Source organism: Tetrao urogallus, assembly GCF_951394365.1.
Source record: "Tetrao urogallus genome assembly, chromosome: 5".
Taxonomy (NCBI): Eukaryota; Metazoa; Chordata; class Aves; order Galliformes; family Phasianidae; genus Tetrao; species Tetrao urogallus.
The window spans coordinates 32435413-32460510 of record NC_136818.1 but is presented as its reverse complement, the minus strand read 5'-3'; the positions used below and the strand labels follow the sequence as shown (position 1 = coordinate 32460510).

Here is a 25098-nt window from a genome sequence, read left to right as displayed (position 1 = left end):
CCCGGGAGGGCGGAGGATGATCTCGCGATACGCCAGGAAAGCGGTGCCCGCCGGCGCTCTGCAGCCGTGAGTGGCCGCCGCCGCTCGGGACGCGGGTGGGGCCGGGACGGGAGGGCGGCGCGGGCCAGGGAGTGCTTTCCCGTCTCTCTGAGGCCGCGCTCAGGGCTAGAAAATGCCAGCTCCGGCTGGAGGCCGCTCTCGTCCCGTTGGAGCGTGAGGCCCCGCGGGGCACGGCTGTGTCACGGCCGCTCTCGGGGCTCAGCCCCTCGCTGCGGGGTTTGGCCTTACGGGATGATGCTGGTTTCCAAACGGAGGCCTCTAATGCTGAGCCCAGCCTGGAGTTTGTCCTGGTATCTTAATTCGAACGTGAATGAGCCTAACAGGAATAAATGAGTTCGGAAAAAAACCCAAGAATAAATGAGTTCAGAAAAAACCCAGAAGTTCTGTTATGCAAGCTGGGGCATTCCTCAAAAACCAGAACACACATACAGCTTGGGAGCGACGCGCTCCCCACAGTAACGTCAGGCTCTGCTCTTGCTTGCAGACAAGGGCTGACGCAGCATGCCGTGCGGCACCACCCGCTGCCAGAACCCAGCCCTGTCACAGCTGCCTCTGAGAGATGCCCAGGGACTGCCAGGTACGTGGCACTGCAGAAGGCAGATCTCGCTCTGGAGACCAGGCCGGGTTGGATGGGGCTCTGGGCAGCCTGGTCTGGTATTAAATCGGGAGGTTGGTGGCCTTGCCTGTGGCAGGGGGGTTGGAGATTCATGATCCTTGAGGTCCCTTCCAGCCTGGGCCATTCTGTGATTCTGTGTGAGACCATGGGAAAAGCCATCAGCTTTGTGTTGAGTTGTACTGATGGCAGTCATGTGGTCAGTAGCTTGGGCTTCACTGCAGAACGGCATAATTTCAGAACACAGCCTCTGTATCTGCTTTTCTGTGACTGTTGTTGGCTTGTGTTTTCTTCCCCCTCCCCCCTATAACACGTGCATTTCAGTGCGTCTGGAATCTCAAAGGAATCAGATTACCCTTCTGTTACTTCAGCTGATGATGGGAATTCATGGTCTGCTAGTCCAAGTTATGCAGGCACCTCCACTGAGGACAGCTCCATCTTCTCTTGGGGCTATGATGTGAGTAGAACATCATCACCCCAAACAAACCTACCACTGTGAGTCAGAAGATGTTTGAAATACTATTGTAAACACATTGCAAGATAAAGGGGAGAACTGGCTCAAATCATGATGTTGGGGACAGAAAAAACATCCTGTTGGCCTTTTCCCCATCTTTACGTTATATCAAAACACAGTAGGCTTATTGCATTTCTGGTCTAAAACTTTGGAAATACAAATCCCTTAATGTGTAAAAATACTACAACATAGTAAATGCTGTTGTTGTGGAGTCCAAAACAGGAGTGGATGACTTTCAGATACGTGGTGTGAGTTTATTGGACTGCATTGAAAATATGTTACTAACATGCAGTAAGCTTCTCCATCACTTCTTCTTTGTTTCTTATTTCCTGTTTACCAAAACGAAGTGTGTTACTGCTTTCAGTGGAGTGAAAATGGAAACTGATTAGATTTAAAATACCCAAGAACTAGCCTAATTTTTTAGCTGTATGAGAACTTGTTATCTCACAATGTGAGAAGGTCACTTTCCTCGTCTTTCAGACCAGACTCATGTTGGGCACATGCAACAAGACACGTTCCATTAAAATATGTTCCACAAAAATATTGCTTTGAATTATCATTCGTGTTGTGGTTTATTTTACATAAATCACTGTCATTAAGTTTATATAATAATGCAGGCACTTCAAAACATTTTAACAGCTTTTCTTTTGTAAGCCTAAGTCCTACCATGAGTCCTAACAGCAGCCTGCATCATCTCCAGGGAACAGATTATTTAAATATAATGTCTTTCCATGCAAAAGATTGTATAAATCAGTCCTGCTAAGCTTTCAACAAACAGATGATCTTTTACAACTGAAAAAAATAAGTTTTAAATGATCTTTGAATGCTTTTTACTAGGTATTTGATGGATGGCTTTCCTTTCTAGGAATTTGATAAAGCTGCCACGCAACAAGTTCAGAACATGTTCAGGCAACTCGATGAGCTACTCTATGAACAAAAAGAAAATGTCCATGTTGAGGGACTGCAGGAGGAATGCCAACAGTGGACATCCAACTTTCCTCATCTCAGGTATTTCATTAACAGATTAATGTCAATAGCAACACAGTTACAAAGGGTAGGAATGGTAACAGTTGCTTTTAAAACAACTGCAGGGTGGTTTTATGCAATTATATAGCAAATAAAGAGATGACTCTGTTGGTCTGCCTGCTGTTGTCATTAAAAACATGCTGCTGGTGGAGTGGAAGCAGGAACGCGTTACCTGGGAGGACTACAAAGAAGCTGTTCCAGTAGCCAAGGATGGGTTAGGAAAGCTAAAACCCAGACAGAATGAAATCTAGACAGGGTCATAAAGGGGAACAAGAAGAAGTTCTACAGGTTTATCAGTGATAAAAGGAAGGCTGGGGAGGATGTGGGCCCTCTCTGGAAGGAAAATGGAGACCTTGTCACAAGGGATATGGAGGAAGCTGAAGTGCTCAATGACTTCTTTGCCTCAGTCTTCACCAGCATGGGCTCTAGCTGCGTTGCCCAGGCAGCAGAAAGCAAAGGTGAGAACTTAGAGAAGGTAGATCTGCCTGCTGTACATGAAGATCAGGCTCAAGACCATCTAAAGAACGTGAAGGAGCACAAACCTGACGAGATCCATTCTCAAGTTCTGAGGGCACTCCATCATATCCATTATCACTGGAACAGGCTGCCCAGGGAGGTGGTGGTCTCCTTCTCTGGAGATGTTCAAGACTGCCTGGATGCCTACCTGTGCGACCTGCTGTAGGGAACCTGCTTTGGCAGGGGGGTTGGACTCGATGATCTCTGGAGGTCCCTTCCAACCCCTACAATTCTGTGACTCTGTGATTCTGTGATATTTGAAATGTCATGGCAGTCTGGTGAGGTTCCTGCTGATTGGAAATGAGGAAACAGCCCCCATTTTTTCCCCCAAGGGAAAAAAAGAAGACCCACGGATCTGCAGGCCAGTCAGTCTTCTCACCTCTGTGCCTGGCAAGATTATGGAGCAGATCCTCCTGAAGGGCCTACTATGGCAGGTGGAAAATAAAGATGAGGTGATTGGTGGTAACCAACATGGCTTCACCAAAGGCAAGTCATGCCTGACACACTTGGTGACCTTTTATGATGGAATTACAGTGTGAGTGGGTAAAGGTAGACATCATCTGCTTGGACTTGTGCAAAGTGTTTCACACTGTCCCACATGACATCCTGGTTGCCAAATTGGAGAAAAAAGCGGATTTGATGGATGGAGCAGTCACTGGATAAGGAACTGTCTGGATGGTCACCCTCACAGAGTAGTGGTCAATGGCTCAGTGTCCAAGTGGAGACTGGTGATGAGTGGCATTCTTCAGGGATTGGTGCTGGGAGTGGTGTTTAACGTCTTTGTCAGTGACATAAGCAATGGGATCAAATGTACTCTCAGAATGTTTGCAGACGACACCAAGCTCCCTTCCAACCCAAACCATTTGATGATTATGATTCTATGGTCTCACATTCGATTCCTTGCCTGAGGTTTAGCGCTATTTGCAACTGATTTAGCTTCAACATAGCAAAATTTTCTTAGAAAAGATATATAGTATAGTTAAAATCCAGCTTAAAAATAATTTAAGAAATCCTCCCTAGCTCCACCAGTCCTTATGGCTTGAATGTTTTAAATCTTCATTACATGTACACAAACGGTTTTGTCTGTATTCAAGTCTTAGAATTAGCAGTGCCTGACAAAAATCAACAATATTCTTCTTAATGGATTTACCTGACACAAAGCAGTGTATAGTAGGGTAAACAACTAATACCATGCTTAACTATTACTAAGAAAATAGCATAGCTTCCCAATAGAATTTTTAAGATTTGCTTTTGCATGTTCTAATATTCTTCCATAATCCCACTTGGAACACTTTTTGATTTATTTATCCTCTGCTTTTGCCCTCGCAGGGTTGTGGGGAAACAGATAGTGATCCCCAAAGATGAAGGGTATGAATGGTATTCAAGTTCACCTTCTGCAAGTTTAGGTTCATCAGATGTAAGTCCATCACAGGAAGGAGGCTCTAATGAGTAAGTACCAACAGTTGATCCAGACTGTACCAGGGTGGGAAGGTGGTTTTTCCTTCAGTGGACTGCAGTAGTTGGCTTCTTAAATAGTGAGCAATATATGGAGTTATTGTTTAGCTTTTTGGTTATGCTGAGTTTTGAACATAGCATGTTATTTTCTTGTTGTTGTTTCTTTCTTTTTCATTTTTAACTGAAGAAAACTCCATTCAGAATAGCAAGGGCATCCAGCTGTCCTTGCTGCTCCCTGCAGTAAGCCAGTCAGTAAGTAGAAATACTCTTGCTACTGCTGATTTCTAAAGGACATATAGATATTGTGGCTGGTTTTATTGTTAGTCATTTATTAACTGGACACAAATTGACTGGCTCCCTAATATCTGATCTTACCTACAGTGTTGTTCCTCAGCTAACTCAGTGCTGCTATTGGAAGTGGAATAACAACTTCTTTTTCTTTCTGCTTTCTGAAAACTGTCACCTGTTCAGATTTAGTGTTTTTGGCAAGAAGGTGCCTCTTTCTGTTTCTCCTGTTCTCAAGAAGGCCGACCGTTCCAAGTCTCCGACCTTGTGTTCTCCAGACAGCGAAGAAGAAGATGGAGTAATTGTCTCTGAAGGCATAATGGAGGAATATTTTGCTTTTGACTGCAGAGATGTGTAAGTCTTGAGCATTAAGATAGTACCAGCATCCCACTTTTTTGGGGATTTTTTTCTTTGGGGATTTGTCTTCTTAAGATACAGGTATATTTGGTTTTGCTATTGATTGATTTTTAAAATGCTTTTTCCTCTAAAGAATTTTCAAAAGCCTGGGCTTGGTGGGGCATTGGAAATATTTCTTTATCCATCTTTTGTAATGATGTATTTTGCTCTATTTTTCTGAATTTAAGTAATTTCTCACAATAGCTCTTTTTGTTTGTGGCTTATATGAAGTCAATTGTGCTGTAACTAAGATCCTGCTACACATTGGTGTATTTAAGACTTATTTAAATGCTATGCATCTGTTGCACTAAGTCAAATTCATAGTTGTTTGTTATACACTAGCAGAGTGCTTTTCTGCTTTGTACTGCAGTGTACAGACAAACACCTTGGATAGAATTGTGCCTTCCCAGGTTTTTAGTGGTAAGTTAACGATCAGTGCTTGCTTATAAATAGAACCACTGTTTTTATCTTAAGAAGAAGGGATTGAGAGTGGCATAAAGAGGATTCCTTTTGTCTCTTTGCTTTATTCAACTGAACAGTATGAACATATGGCCTGGCTAAGAGCTCTGGGTGATAATGTCATTTACTGTCTGTTCATTGGTTTTAATAAATGAAGCCCCTTAGTTGCCTGGACCACGAGATTCAAGTCAGTAGGTGGCACGCTTTGACCAGGTCAAAGATACTGTTGCAGCAAACAATATCGCTGCATCTGTGAAATAGTGGTAAAATAGAGGTTATTTTATTTTTTCCAGCATTTTTATCTTTTTGATGGTAAGTACTAATTCAGGGAACAGATCCAAAAGCCTTAACGACTGTGCTCACATCAGTATTTTTTTCTCCCTTTTACAAAAGGTATTTTAGCAGATGAACACACACTTTTTGAAGCAATCATTTCGCATTCCTTCCACTCAACAATGCAGTGAAGAAGTATTACTGTAACTCTAATTTATTTCTAAATGCAACTTTGATCTCTGTTATAAAAGAGTAGCATATATAATTTATAGTGATTCTGTATGGGGGAACTAAGGCGTGTAGTTGAGAAGGTGATTGTCTCGGTCATTTCACATTTCAGTCAACAGTAAATTCTGGAAGGAATACAAATTCATGTACTCAAGCACTGGAAAAAGATTGCTTCTTTCAGTGTTGGACTAAATCATTTGATATTGCTATTTATCACACTGTCAGCTCTTGGAAAACAGACTGTGTGATACTGCGTGATGGTGGATGCACCATCCCTGGAGACATTCAAGGTCAGGCTGGATGAGGCTCTGAGCTCTGATGGAGCTGTGGGTGCCCCTGCTCATTGCAGAGGAGTTGGAAGAGATGACTTTTAAAAGTCACTTGCAACTGCTGCCTTGACTTGTTTCAGATTAGTAGAACATAGGGCAGAAGTGAAACAAAAATGCAGGAGACAAAGAATGTGTGTTTGTGATACATCTAACGCCCCTGTTTTTACAGGGAGGAGGAACTGCATGAGGGGAAAATTGGACTCTGCTCTGGTAGACGAAAATTGGGGTTTCCTCCTATCTCTCCATATTCCTGCATGAAGGATTCTGTGCTCACATTTGTGTTTGATGATGTGTGGAGTGAAGTGCTAGGCTGCATGGAAGAACTCATCAGCAGACACTGGGAAGTGTCAGCCTCTGGTAAGGATGGCAGTTAGACTGAAGATTCAGAGGGGTTTTAGTTACTGAGTTCTGCAAGGATGCAATGAGAGATGCATTTGGGAATAATCTCTTCAGGGCTGAAAAAGGTTATTTGCTAACAGTGTGATGTGCCTTTAAAAGATTTAACAGAGCTTCACGTTTAAGATGAGTCTCGTAGTACTGTGCACAAATAAGAGTGTCAGTAATCTGTACTGACAGGGATTCTCTCTTGCTTTATGAAGATGATGAGAAAAATATCATAAAAGTAGAAGCAATCCGAGCAGATTCTGGGAGCCCCCAGCAGTTTGATCCTCTTCCAGTGCTATTACCTCGTGTGCCACAAACTAAAATGCCCTCAGTAACATCAAATCTGGTAAGTACTTCTAGCCAGCTGGTTTGTGAAGGGTTGACTCGCTACAATACTACAGAAGTGAAGATTCAAAAGTCAGAAACTCTTCAGCTGCATGACTAGTGTGGATTGTGCATGGATGCTGACTGTCCTTGCTAACCGGTGAAGTCCTGTGCAATCCTCAGCTGCAAGTTTTCTTATTTTTCTCTTTAATATTAAAATCGACTGTTTTACATGTGTATTGGGATGCCTCGTGGTGACTGCTCATTAATGATGCAGCTCTTTCCACATTTAGCAGCTTTGGAACTAAATTGTAAGATGCAGGATTGTGTGTGAGATCCCGCTCTCACTAGCCTATTTGTAATTTGCTGATGAGGGAAGAGAGAATAAGTCTTGGTGAATTTGTACAACAGTTGTTTTTTTTTCCCCCCAGACTCTGAATTTGACTGCTTTAGATTATATGCTCCTAGAGTGGTGAGCACCAAGCGTTATCTCTGTTCATTCCATTTTAATTCAACTCTTTTATTTCTTTTTACTTCTCCTTTATTTCTACCCCCTGCATCTTCCTCACATTCCTGTTACTGTATGTGTAGTGCCCAAAACCCAGATGTGGCCGCAAAACCAAAAAGAGGAGAAAACCACCTCAAGTATGTATGCTGGAGAGATTTAAGCTCTTTTCTTTTCTGTTTGCTGTTGTTATGGTGGGAAGAATGTCATGTTTTTCAAGATCAATCTGTATTCCAGGAGAGGAGTATCCAGGTCTGTCCTTGACATAAAGTAAATGCCAACATACACTGAAAAAAATAGTTGTGTACAACTCCCAGTTACAGCCGCTGTTGTAAGATCACGTTGTGCAAACAAGAGGCTCAGTTGGGAATTACTAAAGGTCACATAGCAGCATCTGAGACTGTCTAAGCACTGCCATTTGCAAGAAGAATGAAATGCTATCTTAGATGGAGGAAATTGTATAAATGAGGATATATGTATATGGATTTCTTGGATGAAATAGGTTTCTTTCCTTCAAAAGATTTAGAGAGGACAAAACGTACAAATATGGGTGCATGTCATTGCCAAACAGTAATTTTTTTTTTTTTTTTTTAAATTCATCTTTTAGGTAAATCAAGGGTCAAACAGTGGGTCTCAACGTAACCTAAATGGCTTGATAGTGATACACGGGATCCACTTACAGCAAAGGAATCTGCCTGTAATGGAGAAAACACTGTAAGGGCTATAGATTCTGTCTGTTTTAAAGCAGAGCACTCTCACAGTGAAAGGGTTCAATCCAAAACAGTACGAGATAATTTTCTACCCCAGTGAAATTAATTCTCATTTATTTTCTTGCTTGTTTGTGTATTGTCCCTTATCAAATGTTATACTTCTAGTGTGGTCTTTATATTTAATTACTGCTGATGTGCCCTCTAGTGAATGGCACGAGGGTGGATAGTGATAGGACAAGGGGGAATGGTTGTAAACTGAGACAGGGAAGGTTCAGGTTGGATATTAGGAGGAAGTTTTTCACCCAGAGGGTGGTGAGGCTCTGGAGCAGGTTGCCCAAGGAGGTTGTGGATGCCCCATCCCTGCAGGCATTCAAGGCCAGGCTGGATGTGGCTCTGGGCAGCCTGGTCTGCTGGTTGGCGACCCTGCACATAGCAGGGGGTTGGAAGCAGATGATCATTGTGGTCCTTTTCAACCCAGGCCATTCTATGATTCTGTAATGTTGTGAAAAGAGCTGAAGCTCAGAGTGGGATGCAGACCCACTCTGCATTTGCTCACTTCCTAGAAATGGACTTCTGTTACATCTAGGCAAAGGCTATGAGAACTGCTGGTCGCAGTGTTTTTACATATATGCCATGGAGAATTACAACTTTCATGCTGACATGTTCAATCAAAAAGTTAATAGTTCAGTAAATACATATATGTGTGTGTATGTGCATATGCACATGTTATAAATAGGCTTGTTTCTTTCTTACTTATTATCGTTTTCTAATTTCAAAGTACGGTACTGAGAACCAGAAAAAGACCCCAGATCACCTCTACGTTACTAACATCACACACAGATGAATAATGCAGTGACAAGGTGGCTATCAGTCACGGCAAAATTATCTCCTTTTGTTCTGTGATTCTTTTCTTAGGGACCTGGATGACAAACGCCCAGGCTCCAGTTCCATCCTCTCAAACAAAGCACGGCCAAATTGTCCTCCTCTGGAGCTCAGCACATCACCTCTGTCTCACAACTCCAAGAGGCGAAACCCACCACCACGTACCCTGCATCCCATCGGCACCAGTCAGTCCCGCACCGCGACCCCGCGCTCTGTGGACGATGTCTTCAGGGGAACCCGACTGTATGTTTCCAAACCAGTTTCTCATGGCAAATTACCACAACTAGAGAACCCATCTTACACAAGGAGCATTCAGTTGAATTGAAAGAATGTGAATTTTTTCATTTAAGAAAAAATGGATAGTATTTTTTTATATTTATCAAGAGAAGTTGTTAGTTTACTGTCCTACAATCTATGATTCAGTTTACCTATAATCTCATCTTGTCTGTCACATTAATGGACAGGAACAAGTGTCTAAACAGTACAAGTTATGCTTCTACGTTCGTCCAGTCTGTCATAAACATTTCTGTCCCTTTTCCTTACACTTCCATCCATTTAGCAGTTCTTACCATCTCCCCTTCATACTAGCAAATGTGTTTAAATGCATGTAGAAAAGCATGAGGAAATTCTTTTTTAAAATGCTAACTGTGGTTTGAAGCTTTTCTAATACATTTTTAAAGAACAGCTTTCCTTCAGTCAGTGTGCATAGAACTATGGCCTCCTGATCATAGAATGGCCTGAGTTGAAAAGGACCACAATGATCATCCAGTTCCAAACCCTGCTATGTGCAGGGTTGCCAACCAGCAGACCAGGCTGCCCAGAGCCACATCCAGCCTGGCCTTGAATGCCTCCAGGGATGGGGCATCCACAACCTCCTTGGGCAACCTGTTCCAGTGCCTCACCACCCTCTGGGTGAAAAACTTCCTCCTAATATCCAACCTGAACCTTCCCTGTCTCAGTTTAAAATCATTCCCCCTTGTCCTAAATTAAAACAAAACAAAACAAAAAACAACCTAGATTATTTCCATCACTTCTCAAATGGAAAACGCACAGTAATAACACGGATAACTTTCAGGTGAAAGGAGTCTAGCTATAAAGACTTTATAATATGGACGGTGGCTGCTTTCTAGACTTTGTGCAGCAGTGGTCCATAGAGACACCTTTATATAGCTTTCATTCTGCTGTACCAGCCACACAACATGCCCCTTCAAACTGTGCTACGTGATGTGCAGTTCATCTACCACCTGGTCTGCGTACACTCCCACCACCAGAGTATTCATTCTGAGACTTGCTTTTACCCGCAAGCTGAATATTAAACACCCTAACAAGTAGAAAGTCTTAAAGAGTTTTCTGCCAAACTTCACCTCACTTTTTAAAGTCAGTCTCCACAGTTAGCCCTAAAGCCAGCATTTCACAGCAGATGTTCTGCACCCATTGCTCTTATTTAACATTGTTAGCTTACACAATGCCAAACAAACTTACAATACTGTATGTCTACACACTGTCAAGCATACCGACTCTGTTTTCCTATCCTTCCCTGTACTTTGCAGCCTGACTGCACACGAGCAGCTGACCTCACCCTCCCCACTGCTGCTAAACCGAAATCACCTCCTACCACCGATTGGTAGCACTGATGTGGCAGAACACACGAGCACCGCAGGATCGCAGAGGCAAACGGTAACAGGCAGAACCATTTGATTTTCCTACTGGACATGCTAAAATTGTAGTTAGTGCTGATGAAATTACCAAGCACAGGAGTTGCAGTTTGTTTATCTTGTGACAGCAGCTGAAATAGATGCGCTAAAATTCTGCACGTTTTTTGACCAACAGCATCATCCAGAGTTGAATGCTGCAAGTCCAATAAGTGCCAAAATTTTCTTCCTCCCAAAAAGAAGGTGTGGAACGTTTTGTCTTGGAAAACTAGCTTTAATTCCTAGGGTAATTAAATTCAATGTACTGCTGCAATAAGGAAAAGTAATAATGCTATTATTCTTTCACGCAGAAATCTCGAGGAAACTCAAGTCGAGCTCACAGCGTAACAACACACGAAGATACTCACCAGCACCTACACGAGAGGCTCTTCTTACCTGATCATTTCTCCAGGCCTAAAACAACCAGCATATTCTTGGTAAAGCATATGATACCAACTCATCCTCTGTTACTGACTACGGGGCTTTGACAGTTATCACAGACAGTGATTGGCCATCTGGTTTGTTAGTTTCCGTGTAAACTTCAACATCCTTGGCTCTCCAGATACCAACGGACAAACTTTCTATAAACCCATTTTGAAAGAGAACAATTTTCAGAAGTGTTAAGAACCCCTCTAAATTGTCCCACAGTCTATCTAAGGGTGTAAGAAGAGTATTTTCTTCTCCTGAAATTGATCTAACTCTCCTTAAACACATAAAATCTCTACTTAGAACATCACAGCATCTTGCAAATTTGCTCTTTTAGGAAATAAGTACAATCAAGTTGTTTTTAGGTGCTTTATAGTCTTGTTAGCCTTTTTTTTCTTGCAAACATAAAGATCTTGAACTGTCTTTTCAGCCAGATCCACAGCATCGCCGTTCTTGCACTGTTATTGATTATGGCAATCATCCTTGGACAAGCAGAGCATCAACAGGTTCAGGTAAGCTCATCAGGAAATCAAGGGAGAAGAAGGCTTTTCACCACTGTGTTTTGGGGCCCTCAATTGAGTTATGAGGATTTCTCACATAAGAAGAGTATGTATAGTAAAAAGATGGAATTAAAGCTGCAAAAGATAACAGCAGCTGCAAAGGATAAGGGGTAACAAGCGTTTAAGTGCTGATGAGGAGACTGCAGGGGACTTCTAGCTTGTTTAACAGCTGAATGACCTACATTAATGTTAATAGAGATGTATTAGAGGCAGCCAGAGTTTTATTTAATAAAAGTACTAAATTGAAATAACTTCTTTTTAATTGAAGAAAGGAGGATTTCCAATTAGTGCAGAATTGAGTTCCTCCTCCTTTCTCCCCTCCAGCCAGCATATTTAAATAGGAGTTTTATGACTGTTGTGTTGACAGAAAAAACATTGAAATTACAAAAGCTTTGTAGACATAAATGATGTGTAGACAGAAGATCAAGAAGCAGAGTAGATCCCAGCAATGAAGTGGTCCTACCTTTCACCCCTTTGAGAAGGACAGTCATATCTAAAACTTAAGGTTCCAGCTGATGACATGGTTTGATAACTGATTACTTTCCTCTTAAGAAGGCCTCAGGCTGAAAGAAACAGCAAATTACCTTGAAAGTTACATGAAATAGTTTTCAAGTTACTGATGAACTGACTGACAGCTGGAATAAGAAGCAAGAAAACCCCACCATCTTAGTATTAAGCGAAAGGAGCTGCATTTAAGTACTTAGCTTCAGTAACTTCTAAAAGTCTTAATGTTGTCTGCAATGTCTTTCTCAGGTCTGCAGCCACACGGTTCTGTGAAAGGCCAAAGTCGAAGTGGATCAGTCACAAAAAACAAACAGGGCTTCTAATGTGTCATGAGAAGCAGTGTACAGCCACCTCCAGAAAAGTCACGGGCGACCTCTCAGCAACGTCAGGGCTGTTTACAGAGAGTCTTCAAGCACCCTTCCTTACGAACAATCTTATTTTTATACAGTCAAAGAAGCAACTGCCAAAGATTAGGAGGGATATACTTGCACATTCCATTTTCTACCAATACAAAAGGCTATCCTCCAACGCCTACGAAACCTAGCAAGTACTTTAAATCACTGCTGTTTTCTATTAATTATTACTGTTTTGTGACTGGTTCATGTTACAGGCTTGTACTGCAGGACCTGCTGATTTTTCCATCAGCTCTACAAAAGGTTAATCACACATTCCATAGCAGTAGTTTTGAAAATTACCTTTAAAGCTCTATTTATACACTTAAAGCAATATTATACTATCAAAAGGAAGCTTTGTATATGATACTGCTTCTACAACTCTGTAGAAGTTTCTGTAGTAGTTGCAGCAGATGTTAACACAGTTGTGTAAAAATAAGGTAGCAAAACAGATGAAGGGAACTGACAGCTTTAAGGGTAGCATACCACTGAACCCTCCTGTGTTATATGCTTACATATAAACCTCCTTCTGTGTCTGAAGAAAGTTTAAGGGACAAAAAGGACTCTTACTACAAGCAGTTCCAGAGAATATTCCAAGGAAGTATGTTGTCTTCCTGGCAAAATGTTTTATGTAATTTCACAGAACAGGTCAGTCTCATTTCCCAAAAACAAAAACCAAACAATGGCACAAGAAACTCGCACTGCAATTCTGTAGGTATTTCTACACTCCATCCTGAAGGTCCCCACTCACACCATGTGGGAGACGTGGTGGAGGGACCAGCTTAGCTGCTCTTGTGGCTCCCAGTGAAATGAAAACACAGAATACAGACTTTTCAACATAAATGATTAGTTGAAGGTCTTGCTCCCAAGCAGTAAGCAACAGATGACTAGCAAGTGTAAAGACAAGCTGAAGATAACAACATTCCTGCATTTTCCTGCAAGAAAACAGTTGATCCTTTATAATTCCATTTAAAAACATTTTTTGTAAGTTCCCTTACTCTTAGTATTTTCCAAGTTACAATTCAGAATGGAAACAACTTGTCAGGATTTTTTAATGAAGTGGCTCCTGTACTTTCCACTGTAAGCTATGCAATCTACTAAGTGTTAGCAGTACCTACACAACAACTAATGATTTTTGAACTAGACTGAAGTTCTGCTGATCAAAGCATGCAGTTGATTCAAGCATGCTCTGATCAAAAAGAATGGAAAACAAAGCAAAGCAGAAATGTACAAATGGAAGGTTAACTCCTTCCTTTGCATTTCCAGACGAAAAAGCAGCTTTGGACTCAATCAACATCTCTTTAAGTTAGGATAGAGATAAGTGGATGCCTAAAAGCAGCCAGTGATCACTAAACTGTTTCAAAATACAGTTTCTCTAATGGTTAAGACTAGCAGAACGCCGTGCAGTGTATCATTTAGTTATCTCAAGCAGCCTGGAGATAAGCATCCTCTTTAAAACAGTGCCATTCCTCAGGGACCAACACAGTGCTTACAAGTACAAAACTACACAAACTTGAACAGGCTTTTCTAGAACCATAACGCAGTATTTTGTAGCCTAGGGGAGGAAACAAGGCATTAAAAAAAATGAAAGCCATCTGGTCATAAGGTAACTTTTGATTTCTATACAAATGGTTGAGAGATTTGTCTATACTGTTTGATATCTGTTTTGTATAGCAAGAGTTATGTTCAAGTCCCGTGTGTTAACCAACACGGTGACCTACTGAACTCTTTCTGAATCAGGATAACTGTTCAAAGCAGCTAAAAGGGAACTCATTTCCCATTCTACCTCTGGCTTCCCCTTAGGAAGCTCTAGTAAATAGTTGCTGAATTCTATCACTGAAGTGGTAGGGACCTTCAACTCACAAGTAGGTGTTAGTCATGTGGCCTTTGAAGAATGATCCATAAATAAAGGCAGCCTCATTTCTTTCAGCTACAGCAAGTTACCCTTCAAATTCATACCCTGAATATACACTACATAAAGCAGTTTTAAAAGAGCAGCAATAATAAAAAAAAAAAAAACAAGTTATGTATACTTACACATATTAGAAGAGCACTTCTGAAATAACAGAGCTGTTGACAAACACGGAGCACACTAAAGCAGGAGTCAGAAGTAATCCCTATCATCCTATAGCAGGAGTGTGATGCCACTAAAATAAGTGTTTTGCTAGGCTTTGGAAGTCCTCATCATGGGACATCACCAATCCTAGACACACACAAAGCCAGTGTTCTGTGGGTTTACTAGTTTATTGCATCACATCTGCACGTTAGAAGGTGTTAGGAGATTTACTGCCAAGTCACTCACCTACTTGCTGCAGTCTCATTTTCTTAAGGCAACTGCTTACACGCCACTGTGAAAGATCAGTTTATAAATACGTGGTCCTTTTGTTTAACTCCATAACACCAGCACATTTACCAGTGCAAATGTCTTCTCAGCTGCTAAAAAAGTATGCAGTATTTACTTCAATAAAAATAAGTACCAACATGATCAGTGTGTTTTGAATGATTAGATAACATAGAGGACGTGGGGAAGCAAGATACCACAAAGTTCTGCAAAATCATTTATTAAATTTTCTGTTATCGTAAGTTTTTATAAAACCCGTGGAATCTCTGAAAAATACCTGTGGTGCAGAGATCTCTAAAAACTGCACGAGATTGGTTAGAAAAGTGAACAACATAAGGATAAGGTTTCTAACTCAAAAGCGACAGGAATGAGTGGCAAAGACTCAGGTGCAGGACCACATTCTTTCACCATCAGCAGTACTGATAGTCCTGAGCGTGAATCAGCACAGGTTGAATAAACAGGCAGCCATCCCAGGCGTCTCAGCACTTCCTTACCGTAACAAAACTTCTAAACTAGAATTGGTTTGACCTTAACTAAAAACCACCCAAAAGATTTTAAACAGTAGCACTAGAATGCTTTGTCTTTCTTGTTTGCAATGCGCCATGCTCCTCAGTCACATCAAGTCGATGCACACACACTCTGAAACTCCTCAATCCATGTGTTCCCAACTAAAAAGATACCTGACACTTTAGCATACACAGTCCTTTATTTCTTTCCTTTCTTGGCTGCAGTCTTCTTTCCTCCCTTTTTAGCGTTACTCCCGTATTTTGCTTCCATTTGGGCCAAAAAGTCATCCATCTGCTTTTTTCGGGCTTTATTTCTGCTCTGGAGAAGGAAAAACAAAACAAAACCAACTTTTCTTACTGCTCAATATGGAATATTCTAGTGAAGTTAGGTAGCTGATTCTAACTCTGGAATATATTCAGTAGGAAATACAAGCTACAGAAGGTAGAGTTCTGAAAAGTCAAAGCCTACCTTCTACTCTAGACTCCATACTTCTGTGAAGTATTGAGACAGAGGTGAAGAGGGGCATTGAAAATTCACAACATACAGCTATGAAAACAACCAATTTATTGTTTAGACCCAAAACTCTAATACAATCTGAGGAATCATTTAATTTTAACATCCCATTTTAAGCCCACTGGACATTAAGAAAGGCAAGACTGAAAAACAGAACCTAGATAGACTATTTTCTTCCTCACTGCCCAAAACACAAAAGCAGAATACTAAGACTGATCAAGTTTTACATTCTTGTGGAATCCCTCAGAAAGAAATAAGCATTAACACTTCCTGTCCAACCGCCTAAAACTAGAAAAGTTAAAAGAGTTGAAATGTGTATGAAGTAAAAAAATTATAACAACTCATTTAAAAAAGATACAGGTAATAAAATCTATACTCTGAATATTAACTAAGTAGAGAAGCTGCTTTGGCAGGGGGGTTGGTCTCGACGATCTCTAGAGGTCCCTTCCAACCCCTACAACTCTGTGATTCCCTACCATCAGGAAGCTTTTACGGAAGAAGAGCTGCAAAGATCCTACATGTAAAGATGCTCAGGGATAACACGATTTGAAGTGAGGAACAATTATCTTCAATGGATGCTTAAGGCCTTACTTGAATCAGTGCTTTCAGGTCATCTTCTCCATCACCAAGGCCCAGTTCTTTTCTGCTCTCTTCTGCCTCCTTAGCTTCTTTTTCAGCCTGAAGTAGCAAATTAGCCTTTAGAAAAGTATTTTGCATGCGTCCACATCTTAGAATAGTTACTAAACACTTAACTTTTGCATTGATACACTAAGAGCCACAATGAAATGCAGTTTCCAAGTTTGGCCACCAATGAATAATCACAGAGAGACAGTTTGGTAGAGTGGGGCAGCTCCTTGCTGTTTGGCAGTGCTGAACATCACCTGATGTCCATTCCCATCCTTGTTCCCTGTACCTACGCTTTTTTTTTTTTGTCCTAGCAGCCATTCTATTTTCTTTGAGTTAAAGGTGACTGTTATGTGCAGGGCACAAAGTGTCAAAATAAAACAAAAACAAAACACAAGTTGGAAAGAATTTAGCCCAGGCTGTTATTTTAGAGTCATCAATAAGCAATGTAAATTATATATTTCCCCCACGTATTCTTAGCTCCACTGACTGTAGCTTTGTAACTGAATGAAGGGACATTCTGAGCTGTAATAAGTTGCTGTGGATAATACTGAAATAGAAGAAAGAAGGTACAAGCAGCAGCAGCCTGTTACTACTTGAACCCTCTCAACCATTTGACTGGAATTTGTGTAAGCAATAGTTATGGAGAGAGGAGGGAGGTGGAAAATAAAGGCGATGAAATGTGGAAGAGGAAGGTACCAAGCAAGTCTGCAACCCTGTGGCAAATACACATCCTAAGCTTCCACCAATGGAGATGAGAAGCTCATTGTGCACACACAGCTTTCTTTTGGTCTCTGGTTGGTACCTACCCGCCTCTTTCTTGCCATCATTTTCTGCTTGGACTCTTTCACAAAAGCTTTGTAGGATGGGAGTTCTCCAGCATCAATGGCTCTTTCTATGATCTTCCTCACTCTTGGCTCATCCGTGTAGTCCACACACAGCACTGACTCCATTATTCTGTCCATGTCACCCTCAAAATCCATGTAAGCTGATTTAATATCCGCTAGCTCTTGCTCTGAATCTTTGTAGTTCTTCTCAAAGTCTTGAATATCTTTGACGGTGATCTGAAGCCAAGAGAGCACACCACACGAGTTAGGCCGTTCGTTCTCAAGACGAAGGGAGGGCAGAAAAAAGCGGGCAGCAAGAAGCAGGCAGCGTGCCAGCCCGCAGCACAGCAGCGCTCACCTTCTTGAAGAGCAGCCTCCAGTATTCCTGCCAGTCCCGCTCGGCCCGCAGCGCCTCGCCCTCCTCGTCCACCGTGCCCTGCTCGTCGTACACGGCGCGCTGCTCCGCATCGCTCAGCACGGCGTAGGCTTTGCCCAGGATCTGTGGGGCCGGTCGGCCAGTTAGTCGGTCCGTCAGTCGGTCCGTCAGTCAGTCAGTCAGTCAGTCTGTCGGTCGGTCAGTCAGCCGCCCGCCCGCCCGCTCGCACTCACCTGGAAGCGCCGCGTCGCCTCCTCCTTGACTTCGGGCTCGGCCCGGTCGGGGTGGACGCGGAGCGAGGCGCGGTGATAGGCGCGGCGGATCTCCTCAGGCGAGGCCTCCCGGCGGACACCCAGCGCGCCGTACAGGTCGGCGGCACCGAAGGCGGCCTGGCAGTCCTGCAGCAGCCCCATCCCGCCCGCAGCCCGCCAACCGCCCCGCGGCACGGCGCATGCGCGAGGTGGGGCAGGCGGGAAGCACCGCCCCCCCGCCCTCACCGAGGCGCTGCTCAAGCGGCTGCTCCGCCGAGTAACTCGGAGTGGTACCCGCCTCTTCCTCAGGGAAACCTGGAGCGGCTCTGCGTATATAAAATACGCGCGGCGACTCGTAATTAGCTCCCGACGTGAAACCCCCCAAACCAATCCCTCAAAATTGCCTCCCTGCTAAAAATACGGATTCTCCACAATTCTCCACTAAAGCAGCAAGAGGTCCTAGAAAAAATAAATAAAGCAGCAGGCCTTCACATCATTGGTGTTCGTAGCATCTAAAGCCAACGTGCACACGTTCCCTTCTCCCTGAAGGTGACTTCACACCAACGTGAAAGCAGAAGGGTCGGTGTTCCAGCAGAGAAAAGCACTCCAATGGAGATACATTCATACAAAATTCATATGGTCTTTAATGAAACACAAGGTAAGTGGTATACACAGACAGATACATACAAAAAGACAAACCAGAAGTTAGCATGTGGCATTCCCTGCGCCTTGAAATGTTTGCCTTCTCTATCACTACCACGGAGGGAATAAAACACAGCAGTGTATCGCAGGTTTCAGCTCCTAGTTACAGAATTCAAATGGTAACATAGTAGAATATTCTTGCTTTCATAAAAAAAAAAAATCTCTTACAAAAGCTAGCTGGTATCTACCATTGTAGGAGAGCTCTGCTGATGTCAGTGAGTCCACCATTCACAGCCTGATTAACTGATTCTTGCTGCACAGCTCAGGTTACACCTGCCATGATTAAGTCAGTTCCAAGAGACACCAAATTCTCTTTCCCCATCACTTCCCTTTCCAATCTCTCCAGCGGCCCCCAGTGAGTTTGCCAAACTTCAGCCCTAGCCCTGACTGCAGCATTAGCACAGCAGGATAGAGACATTACATACATAACCGTTTTATTCTTCAGATTTTTTCAACTTCAGTTTTGCCAGACTTTCACGCAGCGAAGCTTTGGAGCCTTCCTGGGCACTGTCAGTCTTCTTTTTTGGCCGCTGTTCTCTGGAACGTATCAAATCTTCACGTCCAAGTTCAAGCATTTTTGCTTCCCATGATTTCATTTCATTTTGATACCGAACCTTATCATCTTGAGCAAGCTGCAGGTATGGCTGAAAGAAAAGCACATTTCTACAGTCATCTAAGGGGCTGTATCTGGGTAAGTGCCATGCCACATCCTCCCCTTTGACAAAGAAAGGGAGAAAGGGAACTAACTACAAAACCTGTGCAGTACTCATCCCAGGTGTCCATTTTTAACCTCCAGCGAACTGAAAAAACTTCCAACTTGAACAAAACCACAAAATGCTAACAATGAACAATAATCACTCCCAAAGAGGAAGTTAATTCAGTATTGTTACTAACAACTAAGGCATCTTATTTGTGTGCTGGTCTGAGAGAGCAGGCTTCTGTAAAGAACACAAATAGGTATTTCTGCACAAGTTGGTTATTTCTACAGAAGGAATACGAACTTCACACATATTCTCAGTACACATTCAAAACACTCTGGAAAAAAGGCATTCAAGAGAAAGGACAGAAAGGTCCTCACAAGAAAGACATAGTGGCCCTGGAACGTGTCTAGAGAAGGGCAATGTAACTGTGAAGGGTCTGGAGCACATTTCTTATAGGGAGCAGCTGAGGGAGCTGGGGTGGTTCAGGCTGGAGAACAGGAGGCACAGGGGAAGCCTTATCGCTCTCTACAACTGCTTGAAAGGAGGTGGTGATGAGGTGGGGGTCTGCTCCCAAATACCAGCAATAGAACAAGAGGTTACAGCCTCAAGTTGTGTCAGGGGAAGTTCTGGTTGGGTATTAAGAAGAGTGGTGAGGTATTAGAACAGGCTGCTCGGGGAGATGGGGGAATCACTGTCCCTGGAAGTTTTGAAGAAAAGGATAAAAGTGGCCATGAGGAACAGAGGATAGTGGGCATGGTGGGCTGACAACTGAACTAGATGGTCTTTGGAGTCTTTTCCAACTTAATAATTCTATGAAAACTTGAAAAAATATGAAGATTTAATATCAGAATAGCATTCCTCCCTTTCCAAATAATGATCTGCAAATTCGTATTTAAATACACTTTCAAAAGCTGGCAGAAAAGTATCCAAGATAAAATTTAAAAATTATGTGCAAAATTGCTTTTACTGTGCATAATTAAAGGCCACAGACATACCTGCTTTTGAGAACTGGATAGATTTTTCCATGTTTCAAATAACTGCTTCAGCTTTGCCTGCGGGACATTGAACACACAATACATGAACATTATTTTAATGCCAGATGTCACAGAGGGTTACAGCTGAAAGCCAGGTGTAAAACAGTGTAAAAAAGCAAGTCAAGTCATGAAGGCTTATTACCCCACACTTTTGATATAGGTAAATAATTGAAGACGTGGTTTGACAGCTTGCTGGGCATCATTTTAGACACTTCTACAATGATACTGGCATAGATACTTGAAGTTAATAAGGCTGCAGCAAAAGCAGGCATACCTAACAGATTAAGTAACTTTAGTTAACATGGCTACCTCTGATCCTTCCTATTGGCTTAATTTCAAACAAAGCCACACAAGAATTAATCACATCCAAGGAAATTCTGCATCACTTAAGAAGTACTGAGCTACACGCTTGTCAAACTGGACCTCAGCTGACTGGAGATACCTGTCTTGTAAACAGAAAGCAGAGCAACACAATTATTTCTATCATCCGGATTTAACTGCTGTGAAAGATATCAACATCCTCATTAAACTGGCATTAATTAACACAGAAAAGTGTTCCTGCAAACAAACTCCATCTTTCCACAGTAAAACTGGTAGCAGACAACTGTAACCATCTGATTAACTCATGTATTTCTAGGTCAAAGCAAAGTAGAACTGCATGCATGAAATGTTTAGCTCTGATGTGTACAAAGTAAAGGAAGAACTTTAAGCCTCTACCTCCACACAGGAGTTTATACAGGATGTGCCAGATCACCACAGTGGTATATTAAAATAAAATAATAAAAAAAAACCTCCAACAAAACCAACACAAAATACCCACTCAAGCATAGGAATATTCAGATACTGAAATGTTAGTTCAAAGCACTACTTCGAAAGCAACAGAATCCAAGACACACTGAATAGTTACTGCACTCACCATATTTTTTACGACAGCTATCACTACTATACCTAAGTACTATTCAAATAAACCCTTCCTAGCTTACTTACCGTAGGTGAAAGTCCTTTGCTCTGCTGAAAGTTTTCTGATACAAAAATGTTGAAGCCACTTCGAGGTCTTTTAGGTTTTCCAAGCACAGTCAATTCCTTCAAAAACAATAAAAGCTATTCAATCCGTCCAAAAAACCTTTTTCCACAAAACTTCCCATCAGTGTTCATATTTCAACCAAAAGGTATATACAGACTGATTCTTCAGATAAGTCTGGTTCTGGAAACCCAAGACTGTTATTAAATTCTACTCTGCAAGAAAGTAATGATGGTAAGTTTTCTTAGTTTTCTTTTTTTTTTTTATTCTTTTCATACAGTTTTGTTTATGGTGCGAAATACTGTATGCTTGCAGAGAAAAGAGCAGGTGGGTAACTTTGTGGGAGGCAGGACTGAACAGAATGAGCAAATCCCCAGGGGGAAAAAAAGGTAATTTCTGCAATGAGAATCCTTTGTATACAGGGAAGTCAAAGACAAAGCACTTACTACTGTTTTTTTTCCTCCAGCCTTAACATGTTCTCATGGCAGCCCAAGGTTCTGTAAGTTACCTGAAAACACTTACTCTCTTTATCCTGAAGGATCTTCTTTTTGCCAGCCGTTTTCTCCTTTCTTCTTTCAAAGCTGCAACCTGGGCTGGAGTTAGCTGTGCTTTGTATGCAGCCAACTGCTCTTCGTATTTTTGCCAGTCTGTCTTCCTTGCTTCCTCGTAAACCTACAGTACAACTACCAGCCTTAACAACATACTTTCATTCAGCTAAGCACGGTGCCTTGCATCCTCAAATCCATGCACTTGAACATCAAAAGCCAACACTTCTAACCCACTAGTTTAGTTCCAGACTACTGCACAACATAAGTTTGCAGACTGCCGTATCACATTTAGGTCTGAGTAGCAGAACAAATTCAAAAGAATGGATTTAAAAGCTGGATGCACCCATTAATTACCTTAGTTAATCTGATGACACAGCATCTGACATCAGGCAAACCAGATGCAGCTCAATGAAATAGTAATCTCCCACAGACGGAGGGAAAGCTGAAGCTCAGTTGAAGTAATGCCTTTTCACCCACGGCAACACACAAGTGCTTTGGTCCCCAAACGCACTCTCACAGCCACCAGCACTGAGCACTGCAGCATCCTAAAATCACGGCCTTGTTATCAGAGCACCAAGCTCTGGACCAGCACCATCTCTCCCTCCATTTTCTGACACACAAAGGAGAAGACAAACCTTGTTGTAACAGCCACAAGTTCAGAAAGGATGTCAGCACTCAGCTGCTCACGACAAAGGAACTCACTGCTAACAGGTATCACGGCAAATCACTAAGTTGCTATAATTGGCACTTACAGCAATGAACGGCAGCTGAGTTTGTGAAGATGTTTCACATCATTATTTGAAACTCTCAGTGCAACTTAACGACCTCTAACAAGAAATAAGGTAAGCAGAGAAGACCGAAAGACAGTTGCTTCAAGAAGCCAGGTCTGTGATAACATGTAAGCAGCCAAAGGCAGCAGGCGCTGGGTCGCACACCCCGATGAGCACTGACCTGCTTCTGCGAGGCCGGCAGCTCCCTCCAAACACCGGCCAGCTTCTTTACCAGCTCCAAGGTGTTCAGATCTGCGCGTCAGAGAGCAGAAAGGAAACCGCTGTATTTTCAGCTAGCTTTCCTCGAGGAAAAGCTGCCACCAGCACCTTTCTCCCGCACAATTTCCGTACGCCCGTCGCTCGCCGCCCTACCTGGGTTCTGCTGGCGAAAGGCGGGCTGGTTGTCCCTCAGGAAGCGGAAATAGGCGCTGAGGGGCCGCTTCGGGCGCTCGGCCGAGCTCATGGCCCGACACCGGCCCGCCTCCGCCGCGCGTCCAACGCCGCAGCCCCTGCGCGCAACACCAACAGTCAGCACCGAGGGGAGACCCGATCCAGCCCGCCCCTCCGTCCCCAGCCCCATCCCGCCGCACCTGAGCAGCCGCCGCGCTCCGTCAGCGAGGCCCGCAGCCCGGCCCAGCAGCGCCAGCGCCGCCGCCATGCCGCAGCCCGCCCGCCCGCCGCCGCGGGGCACCACGGGATGGCGGCGGCCGCACCGCCCAGCAGCGCCTACGCGAGGGGAGGGGCCGCCTCGCGCCGCGCCAAGGTGACCCCGCGGGGCGGGAGCTGCTCTGCGCTCGGAGCGGCGCTCCGCCTCGCGGAAGAAACGAGCTCTAAGAAAGCGATGCCAGTTGGCTTCTGCCCGCACGGAGAGCTCGGAGCGCTCCTTTCATAGCAACGCGAAACATTCCATCCGTTTACAATCCGAAGTGAACAGCGCTATTTTCAGAGCTCGTTTCAGAGTTGGTTGATACAGCGCAGATGTAACACCAGCACGACAGCTGCTTATGCGGACATAGCTGAAAGCCTACACGCGTGCAGGCAAGGAGGACTCTGCCGGCAGAACCACAGCTCCCACGTGAAAGCTGCCACCCAGCATTCATCACTGTGAAATACACTTCCATCATCTGAGCTTGTTTATTTTGACAGCTGCCTCGAGTCACTTCTAGTTTCAGCTGCAAGGTACAGAAGAAAACTAATCCTCTTTCTACAGCTGATATTTGCGAGCAATCTACAATAGGAAAGGAGTTGTTCTTTCATCTATTTAACCAGACATCCCTCTCCAACACCACTGGCTTTATACAATCTGTGGCAATTCAAGCAATAATCAATGGATAAGCAAGCTTCAACTGTGAGACGAGCACTGTAACATTTGGACATTGCAAATATACCCTGTTAAGTGGCACACTAAATTTCAAATATTGTGGTATTTGCTCCAAAATGATGCATGTAAAACAAGTCAAATTCTTGGTATCCTACAGAAAGGAGCAGGTACAACACACTAAGCAAATTAGGCTGAACCTGCATGGAAGTTAATTGCAACACAGGTCTAAGGAGTTTCTGACAGAGGGTTTGATTTTTTCTGTTGACAGTAAACATACACTTCAAATTCTCGTGTTCTAACATGAGAAAAGATTTTGAGGACAGGCATTGAAAAAGACGAACAACAGCCAGCACAGATAGTAGAAAATTCATTTTATTTATATGGAAAAGGCTACATTTAGATCTGTAAAAGGTCTGAGTGTTATGTTGCCCACATGTCAAAAATCAGTCGTGAAACGCAACAAAAAGGTTACATATTTCTCTACCTAGCAGTGCAATTAGTTCACATTGCAATAAAATTAAGTCAAGTATGCAACAGAATCAAACCCAAGTGTTTCTCCATAATCAGCATACAAAGAATTACAGTGCAAAGATCATTTTAGGTTTTAAGAAATCTGCAGTCAGTCTTTAGAGCATCCCAGTGGGCAGGATATCCCAATTACTTTCATTACTAGCAGTTGTATCTTGTCAATACTGTGCACGAGAAAGTCAGTCTTAAATGAAATGACTTACACCGTAAATAAAATATATTTAGTCTATATAATTAAAAACAAATTATATAAGTGAACTAGCAAAATGAAATCCAAACACACTTATGAAACAGACAATATATCTTAAAGACACACATACAGTATTCATCACTTAAAAACAGCTACTTTTCTCCAGCAAAAATAATTTGGCTGCTTTACAACTGCAATAAGGATCTTGTAGTCTGAAGATGCAGATGTCCAACTCTTAAAAACCATAATAAATGTCTTCTGCAAAGCATACAAAGAGGATAAATATTCTCATCACAGTCCAAAGGTTATTTT

General features: G+C 42.8%; 3 protein-coding genes across 3 annotated transcripts; 1 reads left to right on the top strand and 2 right to left on the bottom strand.

The window, feature by feature from the left end:
* Window positions 1–16: 16 nt before the first annotated feature.
* On the top strand, window positions 17–12463 carry FAM149B1 (family with sequence similarity 149 member B1; the record flags this gene model as incomplete). Its single annotated transcript, XM_079535821.1, has 15 exons — window positions 17–66; window positions 545–637; window positions 998–1130; window positions 2053–2195; window positions 4059–4178; window positions 4656–4823; window positions 6324–6511; window positions 6754–6884; window positions 7454–7507; window positions 7975–8081; window positions 8993–9202; window positions 10510–10636; window positions 10962–11087; window positions 11507–11588; window positions 12390–12463. The coding sequence occupies 15 exons, from the start codon at window positions 17–19 to the stop codon at window positions 12461–12463; spliced, it is 1806 nt and encodes a 601-aa protein (XP_079391947.1).
* A 3115-nt stretch (window positions 12464–15578) lies between these two features.
* Window positions 15579–18133, bottom strand: DNAJC9 (DnaJ heat shock protein family (Hsp40) member C9; the record flags this gene model as incomplete). Its single annotated transcript, XM_079535654.1, has 5 exons — window positions 15579–15698; window positions 16485–16571; window positions 17327–17581; window positions 17703–17843; window positions 17954–18133. The coding sequence occupies 5 exons, from the start codon at window positions 18131–18133 to the stop codon at window positions 15579–15581; spliced, it is 783 nt and encodes a 260-aa protein (XP_079391780.1).
* A 974-nt stretch (window positions 18134–19107) lies between these two features.
* On the bottom strand, window positions 19108–23405 carry TFAM (transcription factor A, mitochondrial; the record flags this gene model as incomplete). Its single annotated transcript, XM_079536151.1, has 7 exons — window positions 19108–19317; window positions 20370–20426; window positions 21396–21491; window positions 21952–22101; window positions 22929–22999; window positions 23120–23256; window positions 23338–23405. 7 exons carry the CDS (start codon window positions 23403–23405, stop codon window positions 19108–19110), a joined length of 789 nt encoding a protein of 262 aa, XP_079392277.1.
* Between the last annotated feature and the right edge of the window lie 1693 nt (window positions 23406–25098).